Raw genomic sequence first — 12,984 nt, 5'->3', positions numbered from 1 at the left:
TTGATAATATCAGTACTCAGGTAACTTGCCATTTTACATTTACTTCTAGAAAATGGAATTATAGCAGTGGCTTCTAATGACATTAATGGGAACTGTTTATTGTCTCGTATAATTATAGAAATTGTTCATAGTAGAATAAGAATGATCTGAGTCCCTAAGAAACTAAAGCAAATAGAAGCATTATCAACTCTCCCAAATTTCAGAAGTCCCTTCATTCAAGACTAAGTTTTGCATGCCATTAAAACAATTCTATGAAACATACCAGTAACATTAGTCTTGTTAACAGACTAGTTGATTATAATTTGGTTTATCAGTTATTATGGTAAGCATTGGGTCAGAATCAAGATTAAAACCTAATTTCTCTCATCCCTAAATAAATTGTCCTCCATTTATATTTCCTACCTATTAATCTTAAGCCTGTTTCTTAAAGAAAAAAAAATCAATACTCATGATTATACACTGAAAGTAATACACTTCTATGCCAATATTAAGGTAGTAAGAATTATCCATTGCAAAGACTTGAATCCATATAGAGTAATATATGGTTATATTGTTTATATGTGTATTTGCATAGAAAGTAAATATGCAACATAGTTTTTAATCTTTGTTCTAAAGTGAGATGAGTGAAAATCATTATGTGTTTCCAGAATATTGGCTATGTCACTTTGTCACTTCCAAATAGCTTTCCCTGGCTGGCTGAATTCATTACTGTAACATTTCTTTCTTTTTTTTTTTTTTGGTCATTCTGAAAACCTTCCTGTCTCCATCATCTCTGCTCCAGTCTACACTCTTCACGTAGGCTAGTTATACCTGTTCTGATCCTGAGTACTTCCCCTCTAGATTTAGCTCTTTTCTCTGGGCTACAATAACTATCTAGAACATTCATGAATATCTGTATTTACTAAGTCACTTCTCCATCCTCAGAAAAAGTCTTATTTTCCCTTTTGCCCACATGAGATAATGCATATAAAACACATGGTTACTATGATGCCTAGAATGCATTAAGTGCTCAAAAGTCAATCATTGTTATTTTACCTCTTAAGTAACCTCCTCAGATTCATTAATGATTCAGGTCTCCTTCAAAATGTCATTTCCCATCCAACAACCATGCAGAGTAGGGCTTCTCACACTTTAGTGGATGTACTTATCACTTAGGGATCTTATAAAAAATGTAGTTTCTCATCTTATAAAAAATGTAGTTGAGGGGTGACAGGGTAGGTTGTGGGGGGCAGAATCTGAGAATCTGCATTCCTAAGGAAATTCCAAGATACGTTGATCACATGAAATAAACCCCAAATGCAAACCACAGATGAGAAATAATATGAGTATTTAACTGATAGCCATATAGCTTACGTGATATTTGTAAACACTCCTTAACACAGAAAATTCTAGGTTTCCAGGCTCACCAATCCCCATAGACTGAGATTTCAATCAGCATACAAAAGACTTGGAGTAAGAAAATAACTGTAATGGCAAAGGAGTTAGTTCTGGGGAACTGATGCTTTAAAGCAAATGCTTGTCTCTATAACACAATGTCTGCCCTCCGCAGTAGTTAAAAATACTAACTGAATTTCTTGTTACAGCTTTAATAAGAATAAAAAAAGTTACACTCTCTTCACTTTAAGCCTAAAACGACTCCACAAAGAAATAATTTAATTTGATTTTAATATGTTTATCATTTCCGGCTCATATTAGAAATAATATGCCTAATTCAGCACAGTTGTGTAGACAACAAGACCCATTGCTCTAAGCCCGGGGCAATGATCCATTTGCCAAAAAGTGACTTTGTCAAAAACATTTGTGAGTGTTTTGATAATTAAATAATTAAAAAAGTGATTTAAAAAAATCCCTCATGATAAAAGTGTCTTTTATCATGAATGACCAGCAAGTATAAATAATGTAAAGGTTATATAAAAAAAAGCCTCTTGGAGACACAAGATGTGAAGTTATGGGATCCTGTCTCGCAAGCTATAACTCATCCTTCCATGCCTTTCCTCCCCCAGCCCTGAGTGAATGAGGGGTGGAGTGATACATTACCCCTTTGTGCACACACACGATTTATGAGTCCACATGTGCCATTTCAGTATGTTCAAATTATCCAAGGGTGAATGAGGCATTCCTCTGATAAATTCCATTATTTCAAGACTTCAATTACAAATAGTTGAAAATGAATGGCCAATAATCCCTAAATCATTAAAGAAATACCAATTCTAACACTTTCTCCATCTCTGGCTATTCATTTCAAGACTTCATAATCAATAATCTTGCTACAAGACCATGATGAATTAAAAAGTGGCTGCTGTGTAGACTGCATTTCAGAGCAGGGAAATCTGTTATTCTGAAAGCTCTCCAGTTTCTACCTTAAATGCATGGCCAGCGTGCGTTGCTAGTGATTTCAAAATGGCGTGCCAGGCAACTCAAGTGGACTCGATGGAGGCAGGGCTTACTACCCTGTGATTTAGCAAAGATTTCTGGGAACTTAGGGTGTGTCCACATTTCTTTGGTTTCCCTGCAAGCCTGTTCTGCCTACCCAGGTGGGACGATCAAAGAATGATGCGGTCCAAAGGACAGCAGAAATACTTTCATGTTTCCTCATAATATTTTCCATTTGTCTGAATGGGTGAGAGGAATTTTATCAGCAGAGATTTATTTTTAAGGTCATTGGGCCTCCTGTACCATTCTTCTATTAAAATGCAAACAGGGAGGAGGAAGAGTACTGCCTGAGAAGGCATTCCTAGTTGCTCCGAAGTGGAGAATTACTCTATGAGGTTATTTCCTACCTTTCCAGTTGGTTGGGAGCAAAATGCTCTGGCAGTGAAGCCTGGTTCAGGCCTTCAGCAGTCAGTGAGCAGAAGAGAGTCAGGGTGGAAAGGAGCAAAATGAATCTGGGGCCCAGGACACGATTTTATGGGATTGAATATTGGGGGAGGAAATGAACTAATTCTCAGAGCTTCAACTGTTGGCTCTTGAATATTTTAAAAGGAAAAGACAAGAAATCATGAAATGGCGATCTTCCTGGGTAGTAATAATAAAATTTACCATGATAATGGCATCTTTTTGCCTTCAAACTCCTTTATCAAGACCCTGACTTTACCAGCTCACTAGATTGTAACACCAAGGCCACGCCTTCTACCTTCTTCAAACTCACAAATTCCTCCGTTTGCTTCCATTCTAGGGGTCACTGACGTGCTCCAGGCCACTGTCATCTGGAATTAGCGCACAGCCTTCTCAACAGGTTCCTCTCATTTTAGACTTATCTTCCCTCCAATTCATTTCGCATCCTGTAGTCAATGAGCTTTTAAAAATGAATTTGGGGGGCGCCTGGGTGGTTCAGTGGGTTAAAGCCTCTGCCTTCAGCCCAGGTCATGATCCCAGGGTCCTGGGATTGAGCACCTGCATCGGGCACTCTGCTCGGCGGGGAGCCTGCTTCCTCCTCTCTCTCTGTCTGCTTCTCTGTCTACTTGTGATTTCTGTCTGTCAAATAAATAAAAATAAATAAAATCTTTAAAAAAAAATGAATTTGGTTGTAACATGCATAGAATCCTTCAATGGGTTCTCATTTTCAAACTCCTCCCTAAGACTCAGGAAGTCCTGCATAATCTAGCTTCATCCTTTACTCACCCCCCCACCCCCACCCCCACCGCCCCCAGTACTCTAGCAGCCTTCCCCAGTTGAGTTCCTCAAGGAGGAGTTCCACATTTTCTCTCGGCTCTGAGCAATCTCTCTCTCCTCCAACTCGCTTCCACTTGGCCAGTTCTTCTTCATCAGGCTCTTGGCTTTACCGGCCATTTCCCACCCTTGCCTCCAACCTCTAAATTCAGGTTATTGCTCCTCACATAGCCAACGGCACTCAGGACTGTCTGCCCTTCCTGTACCTGGTACCCTTCCTGCTTTAATAGCCTTTTCACTTGTCTTACTCCTTCACTAGACTGTAGCTTTTTTGAGAGAAGAATGGTTCAATCATTTCACTGTTAGATCTTGAATGTTTAGCACAGAGCTTGGATCACAGCAGGACATGCCTAAGCGTTAGGGGGACAAAAGAACATATATACATGTTAGCTCTCTTTGGCTCCTAGGGTCATGGACTTTGGACCACGTCTTCTATCTCCTTCTTGGCTCTGCATGCATCCTCAGCACCGAGAAAATCAGAAGGGTACAGATAAAACACAGCACTGTGACACCAGCCATGCTGTCTAAAGTCACACAGAATATTCACATTTGGCAGAGTGAAAATCAGGATACAATCAATTGCTGCATGCGATTTCCCATCTGCTCTTTCTAGGTGCTAAAGTTCATAGAAATGTCTTTATGCTCTTTCATATTTATCCACATCAGATCTTCCCCACCCTGAACCATGGAAAAATCTCTTTGGTTCACATTTTATGGTTGTTGTTTTAAAGACTGGGAAAGCAGATGGTATCTGGAAAAGGTAAGCTCCCATTCAGAAGAAATGCTTACTCTTAGGGATGAATACAGGTAGGAATGTTATCTAAGGGTGTGTGCGAGGTGGGACTGGATCATTTCTGAGTTCACAGCTTAGCCCTCTTAGGTACTACTGTGTGACTTTGGGCAAATCACTTAACCTCTCTGTGCTTCAGTTCTCTCACCTATAATACGGGGGATACAGTGAGCAGTGCCAGAGCACATGGTGCGACTGTGAAAGTATTCTTTTTACTTTTACCTTTTCCTCCCCCCCCCCACCCCGAGACTTTTATTTATTTTAGAGAGAGAGAATGAGAGAGAGCAAGTGAGCAAGGGGAAGAGCAGAGTGGAAAAGAATCTGAAGCAGACACCGTTCTGAGCACAAAGCCCCATGCAGGGCTCGATCTCACCACCCAGAGATCATGACCTGAGGAGATATCAAGAGTCCATTGCTTAACTGACTGTGCCACCCAAAAGCCCCTACTTTACCTCAAATGGTGTAACCATTTTTGCACCATCATCTCCTTATCTACAAATTAACTTTTGCTCAAGAACATATGATTGGTTACTGGCTAGTATTCTAGGGTTTACCAAGAAGAAGAAAGTGCAGTTCGTTGAATCAGTGAAGGGTTTTACAGAAACTCTAGGGGAACTTGACATCTCCAAAATCCTAAGCAAAGGAAGGAGTCAGCTATCAGTGACAGCCTTCTCTTCTTTCTCCAAAGCTGCATACTGCCGTTAATTTGTCACCAAATGTCCTTTTCACACAATATATCATTGTATCAACCAATATAAGAGAATAGGTCCCACATATTTCAGCACATTTAGAGAAAGCATACTCTGAAGTTTATCCATTTAACCATATTGGTGAACATTCATGAGCTATCGTTTGTTTTTCTACCATATTATAATAGACAGGTTTACAATATGAGATTTTAAAATCTATTTATTGTATGCCTTTCATCCTATTCAGAATCAGGCAAGGAACGAATGTTGTGTTATTCCCATGCGTCTGGTACTACACTAGCTCATTTGTATCAATAACTTCCTCAGATTGGGAATGTCTTTCTTGTTTCCCACAGAAACTTAAAATGTATTAGAATCTATCACCGAGAAATGAACTCATCTTAAAATCAATTTCTCATCTGAGTATGCTGAGCAAACCTCTGTGGGTTCAACGCAGCCAATGCAGTTATGTGCACAGCTGGCGTGGCGCTCTTCAGATTCATATTTCTAGAATCCTACAGGAATAGCTTTCTCAGAAGTCTAGTTTTAAATTTTTTAAAAAGATTTTGTTTATTTGAGAGTAGAGGGGAGGGGCAGAGGAAGAGGGAGAAGCCGACTCCCTGATGAGCAAGGAACACAAGGGGTTCAATCCCAGGACCTCAGCCGAAGGCAGACACTTAACTGACTGAGCCACCCGGGCTCCCCAGAAGTCTTGTTTTAGAATTGAACTCATAAACATTTTATAGAACAAAAGGAATAGGGTTAACAAGGAAACAAAAACTCATAAATAAGAGACACTTCCAGTGAGTGTAGGTAATAACTTTTTTTCTTTCAACAGGTTGCAATATATTTACATTTTCCAAATCAGCCTTTACTGAAAGGGGCCAAGTTTTAGCCTACACATTAAAAAGAAATAAAATAAATCCAATTTGGTGGATTTAGTGTTGCAGTGGGTCATGGATTGAACTGTGTCTTCCCCAAAATTCATGTGTTGAAGCCCTAAGCCCTAGTACCTCAGAATGTGACTATATTTGGAGTTAAGGTTTTTGAAGAGGTAAGTAAAGTAAAATGAGGGAGTAAGGGTGGGGCCCTAAGCCAACGTAACTGGTGTCCTTATAAGAAGCAGAAGAGAACTAGGGATGTTTGTGCACAGAGAAAAGGCCATGTGAGAACAAGGCAAGAAGGTGGCCATCTGTGGGCTGATGGGAGAGAGACCTCAGGACATATCACAACTGTTGGCACCTTAGTCTTGGACTTCTAGCCTCCAGAACGGTGAGAAAATAAATTTCTGTTGTCTAAGATGCAGTCTGTGGTATTTTGTTATAGCGGCCCTAGCAAACTAATACACAGTGAAAGAGATCAGAGAACATTCAAATAAAAAAAATTTTTTTCCCCAATATCACTTTTAGTTTAGGTGTTTTTTTTTTCTGTTTTTTTTTTGCCCTCCCCCTATTAGCGCTTTCCCCATGTCAGTGAATTGCTGATGCTTGTCTTTATGCAGGTTTACCACTGTTCTCTGTGTAAAGCTTAATACTTTACTTTTTCACCTACTTTATACTCCTGCACTAAATGTTCAACCTAAGGGCCAACTTATAATAGGTGATTTTTTTTTAAGTAGCAGAAATATTCATTTTACAATTAAAAAAGGTTTTCTGAGAAGTCCTAACAATTTTGTTTAAGGTAAGAGGGAATTTTATACCTATAGCACCATCAACATCCCATGACGTCAACAGATATTTTTTGTGTACCTGCTGTGTGGCAGGCACTGTGTTAGGTGCCAAAGATATGATAATGAACATGTTAGAGAAGCTCCCTGTTCTACAGAGAAGACAGCTGGTAAACCATTCAACCAACCAGATGACCAACCAATGGTTACAGTCACAGTAAGAATGAAATAAACATTATGCCATGATAGAGATTAGTATGGGAGGCCTCCTTGAGGAGATGCCTTTAATCTGAGTTTGGAAGCCAGAGAAGTAGCCTTTACATACATGTCAAGAGAACCAGTGCACACATGTGTGGCTGGACAGGGCAAGGGTAAAGTGGGAAGAATGTTCTTGGCACAGGGAAGAGCTAGTATGGTCCTGAGGCAGTTTTAGGAACTGTTTTTAGGACTGACTGAAGCGGATGCTGCTAAGTATTGGGATTAGGTGGGAGAAACCCATGAGATTGGGACTGAGATAGGACAAGGCAAGGGTTGGATTGGGCACAGGCTTGTAAGCCTGGTGAAGGGTCTGGGTTTTAAACCACATGCAGCGGGAATCTATTAAAGGGTTTTAAGCAGGCAAGCCAATAAAAATTTAGACTTCATATATGAAACCTAGAAATGGCATCAAATATATAATTTCCTATACTTGAGAAAAACATAAGAAAAACAAATTTTAACCTATTTATATGCGATCAGGGGTCTAATAACTAAGTGACAGGAATTGATCATGACATCAAAGAATGGACAGGAGCCTTCAACTGCACTCCCTCTCTCCCTTATACAGGGTTTTTTTTTTTTCAGAGCTGAGAACAATGTGCCAGAAGCTTATGAATATGGCAAGTATCAAGGATATAATTATGGGTACAGTTAGAAGTTCTGGGCTGTTTTCCCATCTTTTTAGTCTGCCTGCCCCAATTAGTCCCTATAAACCTCTAACAAGGCCAGTACTTGATGAGCTTTAGGGACAGGCAGAAAAAGCCCTCACCATATTACATTTTAATAACCCTTCTCCCCCATTGGAGAAGATGGTTGAAAACCATTAAGGCTTTTAAAACTTCACTGAATTAGGAAGACAGCAGGAATTCTCCCTTGAGCTACAGTGAATTTATGTGACTCATTTGACATCAGAACCAGCAAGGACACCGAAGTGTTTCTCTAATTTATCAGTAGACTATTTACAAATGAGTCAGTTTCCCATTGTATTAAGTAGTTAATATGGGGAAAAGGTTCCCACACAGACTTAATCAGGAGCATATATGAATTACAAAACAAATATTTTAATTAAGAATAGCTATTAGGTTCCTGTTTGTAGACCATCTCATGAAGGGTGTAGAGACAGGGAGCCTGAGGAATGGGGTGGAAAACAGATGGGACCCAGTGTCAGAAGACCTGTGTGCAAGCTCTTGATAGCATGTGACCTTGGATAAGTCTCTTAACGTGTCAGAGCTAATACTTTCTTATCAGTGAAATGGAATTAATAATATCCACATTTATAGAGCTTTGGTGAGCAAATAATGTGTAAGAAAGGGCTCTGTAGTTTTTGAAGAACTTCATAAATGTAACATTTATTATTCATATTCTGGCTGCCATGATGAAATAGAGGAGACTGTAGACAAAATTCTTGCTATTTTGAATATTGTAATTAAAATGGAAAACCACAATGTGTAGACTAAATACAGAAATGATAACTTTAACAACCACCATTCCTATTAGTAGTATGCACTCATATATCTGTTAAAATGAAATAAAAATAATGTAGTAGGATTTGTGGGGCTCTTAGGCGGCTCAGTGAGTTAAAGCCTCTGCCTTCAGCTCAGGTCATGATCCTAGGGTCCTGGGATTGAGCCCCACATTGGGCTCTCTGCTTCCCTTCCTCTCTCTGCCTACTTGCGATCTCTGTCTATCAAATAAATGTAGTAGGATTTGCAATTTCAGGAAACAGGTATGCAGTGGGGTAGATGCAGTGGGGAGTAGTGTCTAGAAAGATTCTAGAAAATCTTTCGGGGGGCACGTGTTTATGTATAATAGGTTTTATAATAGGCAATGTAGCATGATTAGGAGCTTGGGATCCAGCAGATAATAGTTGAAGTCTGTGATCTATTGTTTCATAGCTATGTGACTATGGGAGAGTCATGTAAACTCTGTAAATTGATACTTTTATTTATCTATAAAATGGGGAAGAATGCATTTACTCTATGGGCTTACTCTAAGGACTAGAGGAAATTATGTAAATAAAGTTTTTACACAGTGCTTCATAGCAGGAGATATGTGCTTTAAATAATGGTAGTTTTTATGACTATTACCCTTTCCTATCTCACCAGAGTTGAAGGACGGTGAAGCATTATTAGCTATTAAGATGACAGAGAAGGTGAGAGATCACTACATCACTTCCATAATCATGGCTGGGGTGGGGAATTGTTAGGATCTAATTCAATACAGAGGAAAGAGAAGAAAAATGAGAAATTCAAAAGAGAAGTTGGAAATTTCTAAGAACAGAAAAAAGCATAAAGAAATTGGGAGGGCCGCACCTCTTAACAAGGAGCTTTCTTTGTTGATCGGTCTTAAATTCTGCTTTGTTTTCAAAATAAATATCACCTCTAGCTTTCATTAAGTAGATGTGAGGTGTCTCTGTGGAGACAGTTTTACTGTCTTAAGTGACCATCAAGCCAATATGATTAATCACTTGCGTAGGGAAAAAGGTTGGTAGCAACGAACTGGGAGCTTTTCTCTTTGGAGACTTCTTTGTTAATTTAATTAAGAAAAGGTCAAAGAAGAGTGGGAGAAGTAACTGGAGTGTGTTCAGAATTAGCGGGAAGAGGCCCCAGTATGAGACTACGGCTTTGCCTTCAGATATGATTGAATCTGTAACAACAATACTCTTCTTTGAGGAATGTCAATACATTTTTTGGGGGGGAGGTGTAATTCAGTATTTAGTTCTGTTGTTTCAGCTGCCATACAACATTGGGGATCCAAACTCATTGGGAATAAGATTAAAGCAATCAGTCTTCTCTCTTTCAGTTTTGAGAGTCTGAGAGGTAACAAAGAAGAGGAACTTTTGGATCTACAAATTTGGCAAATTTGAACAAAGAGGTGGGGTCAGCTGAAGAGAGCTTTTTATTTTTATCTTCGTGAAGTGTAGGATATAGAATACAATGAAACTAGTGTGCTAGTTATATATTTTTTAAAATACAAATGAAGATAAATATGTAACTACTAACAAATGCTCATCGACGTATCGCGTAAAATCATCTCCTGTACTAATTTTTTTAAGAATAGTTCTATTCATCAGGAGCAGGAAACAGTCCAGGGAGGAGAGTTCTAGAAACAAAGAGGTGGCTAACAATACAAGTGATGAAGGAGATGAGGACTGAGTCGTGGCCATCACATGTTTCAGGGATGATTTTTGTGAAACAATAGAGGAAAGGAGGCACGCTATTTTAAAGGCAATTTAACCCATAGGTTCATTTAATATTTATAATGGCAAACAAAACAAAACAACAAATCAAAACATTAGCCCTTAGTTCAGAGAAAGTTAGAGTTATTAAGCAAAATTCAAATATTTCTAAGGAACTGGTTTGCTAAACACATTTGTAAACACAGGAGTCTAAACTAGACTGAAACATAGGATAAATACATAGTCTGTCCACTTATTTTCATTCAAATTGCAAATGTACGTTTATTATCAAAACCAAGTAACTTCTACCAATGGGAGGAATCTCCTAGGTCGCAATTAAAATAGAGAAAAACTTTATGAATGCCTTTATCCAAATATGCAGGGCTATCAGAATTTACACATTTGCCACATCTGGACATAAGCTCTGCATATTCTCCCACTTGAAAGCAGACTTTATGAGGATGGTTCTCCAGAAATACTGGTGAGTCAGAGAAGAATTGAAAGACAATTTTCCCCACTGTTATCATTAAGGAAATGATTTCCACAGTATGATCCCATCCCATCACTTTCCCTCTTTTCACTTCTATCTTAAACTAACGGAGCATTGTCCTCCCAATCAGCAGAGACAACCACGACCTTGGAATAAGACAAATTCTTGCATCACTGTTGTGTGGTAATTTGACATGGCACGTGTAACACAGAACTGACTGGTGGAACCCAGAGCCCTGCGTCCACTGAAGGCTAATATAGAGCATGGCCTCCCCTTACACCAGTTTTCTCTTTATCGCTGATGAATTCCATGGTGCATAAATGGGAAGTATCCAAACTAACATCGTGAAAGATGTCTTAACTGAATCAGTTCAAAAATGACTTAGTGAGGGGCACCTGGGTGGCTCAGTGGGTTAAAGCCTCTGCTTTCGGCTCAGGTCATGATCCCAAGGTCCTGGGATCGAGCCCCACATCGGGCGCTCTGCTCAGCAGGGAGCCTGCTCCCTCCTCTCTCTGCCTGCCTCTCTGCCTACTTGTGATCTCTGTCTGTCAAATAAATAAATAAAATATTTTAAAAATTAAAAAAAATGACTTAGTGACACCCGTGGCATCCATTTGTCCCTTTGCTGAGGCTTCTTGACAAGGGATCAGATTGTTACCCTCCCTAATGACAGTGAAGCAGCCAAACCTGCACTAACCATGATGGGCTGTTCCGGAGCCTGTCGACATACAGCCCGATGAGAACATGTTCATCAGCTAGCCTGTCTGCCACATTCAGGCTGTACTGTATCCTGAAACAGGGCAGGAGGAAGAAAGGGTGTTGGTAGGAGAGGCGAAGAGAAGTAAGCAGAGTAGGTAGGAGTGAGTTGTGATAGAAAAGGTATTTAGAAAACCAAGCAGGTAGAGGAAAAGTTAAGTTATGTTCTATGAAAAATCCAAGCAAAATCCAAGCAACGAAATAAATACACAATTCCATTTCACTAATTAAAAAAATAAATAAATAAAAATTTCCATTTAGGTAAAGTAGCTTTTAAGAAAACAGATTTGTGTTCTTCAAGCCGCTAAAGCCAAGAAATTCATCTGTACAGTAAACACATCGATTGGGTTGCAAGCAGAGAGTAAGTATCCTTGGGAAAATCAAATCTAAAGTTTAGTCGTAAAAAAAAAAAAAAAGTCAGAGAAAGTGAGTAACACAGATGTGTCTATGCCAGTGAACTACATGGTACTGTTAGTGGGGTTATAATAGAGCTCCTTTTACCAAATCAAAGATGGTCTTTCAAACACAAAGCATTTTTGACACAAGAAATCTCCATTTTTTAGTTTAGTTAATTCAGGCTTACAGTACACTCTGGCTTTAACTTACCCTTTGCCCTTCAGAAAAGCTGGAGCAGCCCTAGCCAGCAGTTTGTTCTGCTCTACTTCACTGTCCTTGGGAGGAGAGCTAGTTAATAAGATGGGAAAGCCAAGAAGAGCGTAAACACAGCAATGCATTCAAGAACAGAACTGGCCTCAGAAACTCCCTAGTCTAGATCCAAGCTCCATTTTTGGACAGCTCTCTTGTTACCCTGAAAGGTTCCAGATGTTTTCAGATTTCCACAGAGTTGAACTAGGAGCAGAAACCTGGCCTGAGAACCATAACTGCAATTACACAAGCGTCCATGATCCCTGATTTGACCTCGTTATTTGCTTAAGCAACAGACTGCATATGCCTGGACGTAATGAAAATTCATTCAACATTCATTATGGACTATCATGTCAACGGCCCAATAGTTCACTAAGTGCTGACAGCCTTTAGATCCCACTCAAAGAATATACTTCTCCAGTCTTCCCTATATTTTCCAACTTCCTGAGTTGAAAAGAGATTTGAAAATTACCTACAGGCCGTGGTCCTATTAGAAGTGCTTTATTACTCCAGGCACAAGTCACCTGACCCTTGCTGAGAAGCTGCAAAGAAAACTTTCAGAGAAATATAAATACATATTCATATTCCCTGGGTCTATGGTGAATAGAGTCCTATCAATATAGCAAATTCTTATCATTTTAGGTTCATTATGAGGAACACTCATTTAGTAATTTAAATGATAGTTTTAAAAGTTTAAAGTGTGGTTTTATTAAGTGACCAACAGAAATAGAAATAATAATTAATAAAGTATGACCAACCGAAAGCCATCCAGGATGTACTGAGCACGCTTCTTTGGGAAAAATGTTATTGATTCTTAGCGATACAATTGGACTTGTAATGTGC

The 12,984-nt window shown here is 39.2% G+C and overlaps 1 protein-coding gene across 15 annotated transcripts in view; it reads right to left on the bottom strand.

Moving 5' to 3' along the window:
• Positions 1–12,984, bottom strand: part of DTNA (dystrobrevin alpha) — a 137,783-nt gene that overhangs the window by 36,236 nt on the left and 88,563 nt on the right. For 5 of the 15 annotated variants that reach the window (XM_046024777.1, XM_046024779.1, XM_046024778.1 and 2 more), the window contains 2 exons: positions 12,103–12,180; positions 11,438–11,530 (listed from right to left, as the gene is read on the bottom strand). The exons of the other annotated variants lie outside the window; for them this stretch is intronic. In XM_046024777.1, coding sequence (XP_045880733.1) covers positions 11,438–11,530; positions 12,103–12,180 — 171 coding nt within the window. The remainder of the gene's footprint in view (positions 1–11,437; positions 11,531–12,102; positions 12,181–12,984) is intronic. 15 annotated transcript variants of the gene reach the window in all.

The sequence above is a fragment of the Meles meles genome, chromosome 12 (genome assembly GCF_922984935.1).
Source record: "Meles meles chromosome 12, mMelMel3.1 paternal haplotype, whole genome shotgun sequence".
Lineage (NCBI taxonomy): Eukaryota > Metazoa > Chordata > Mammalia > Carnivora > Mustelidae > Meles > Meles meles.
The sequence above is the reverse complement of the archived record's forward strand: the minus strand, read 5'-3'. Positions and strand labels throughout refer to the sequence as shown.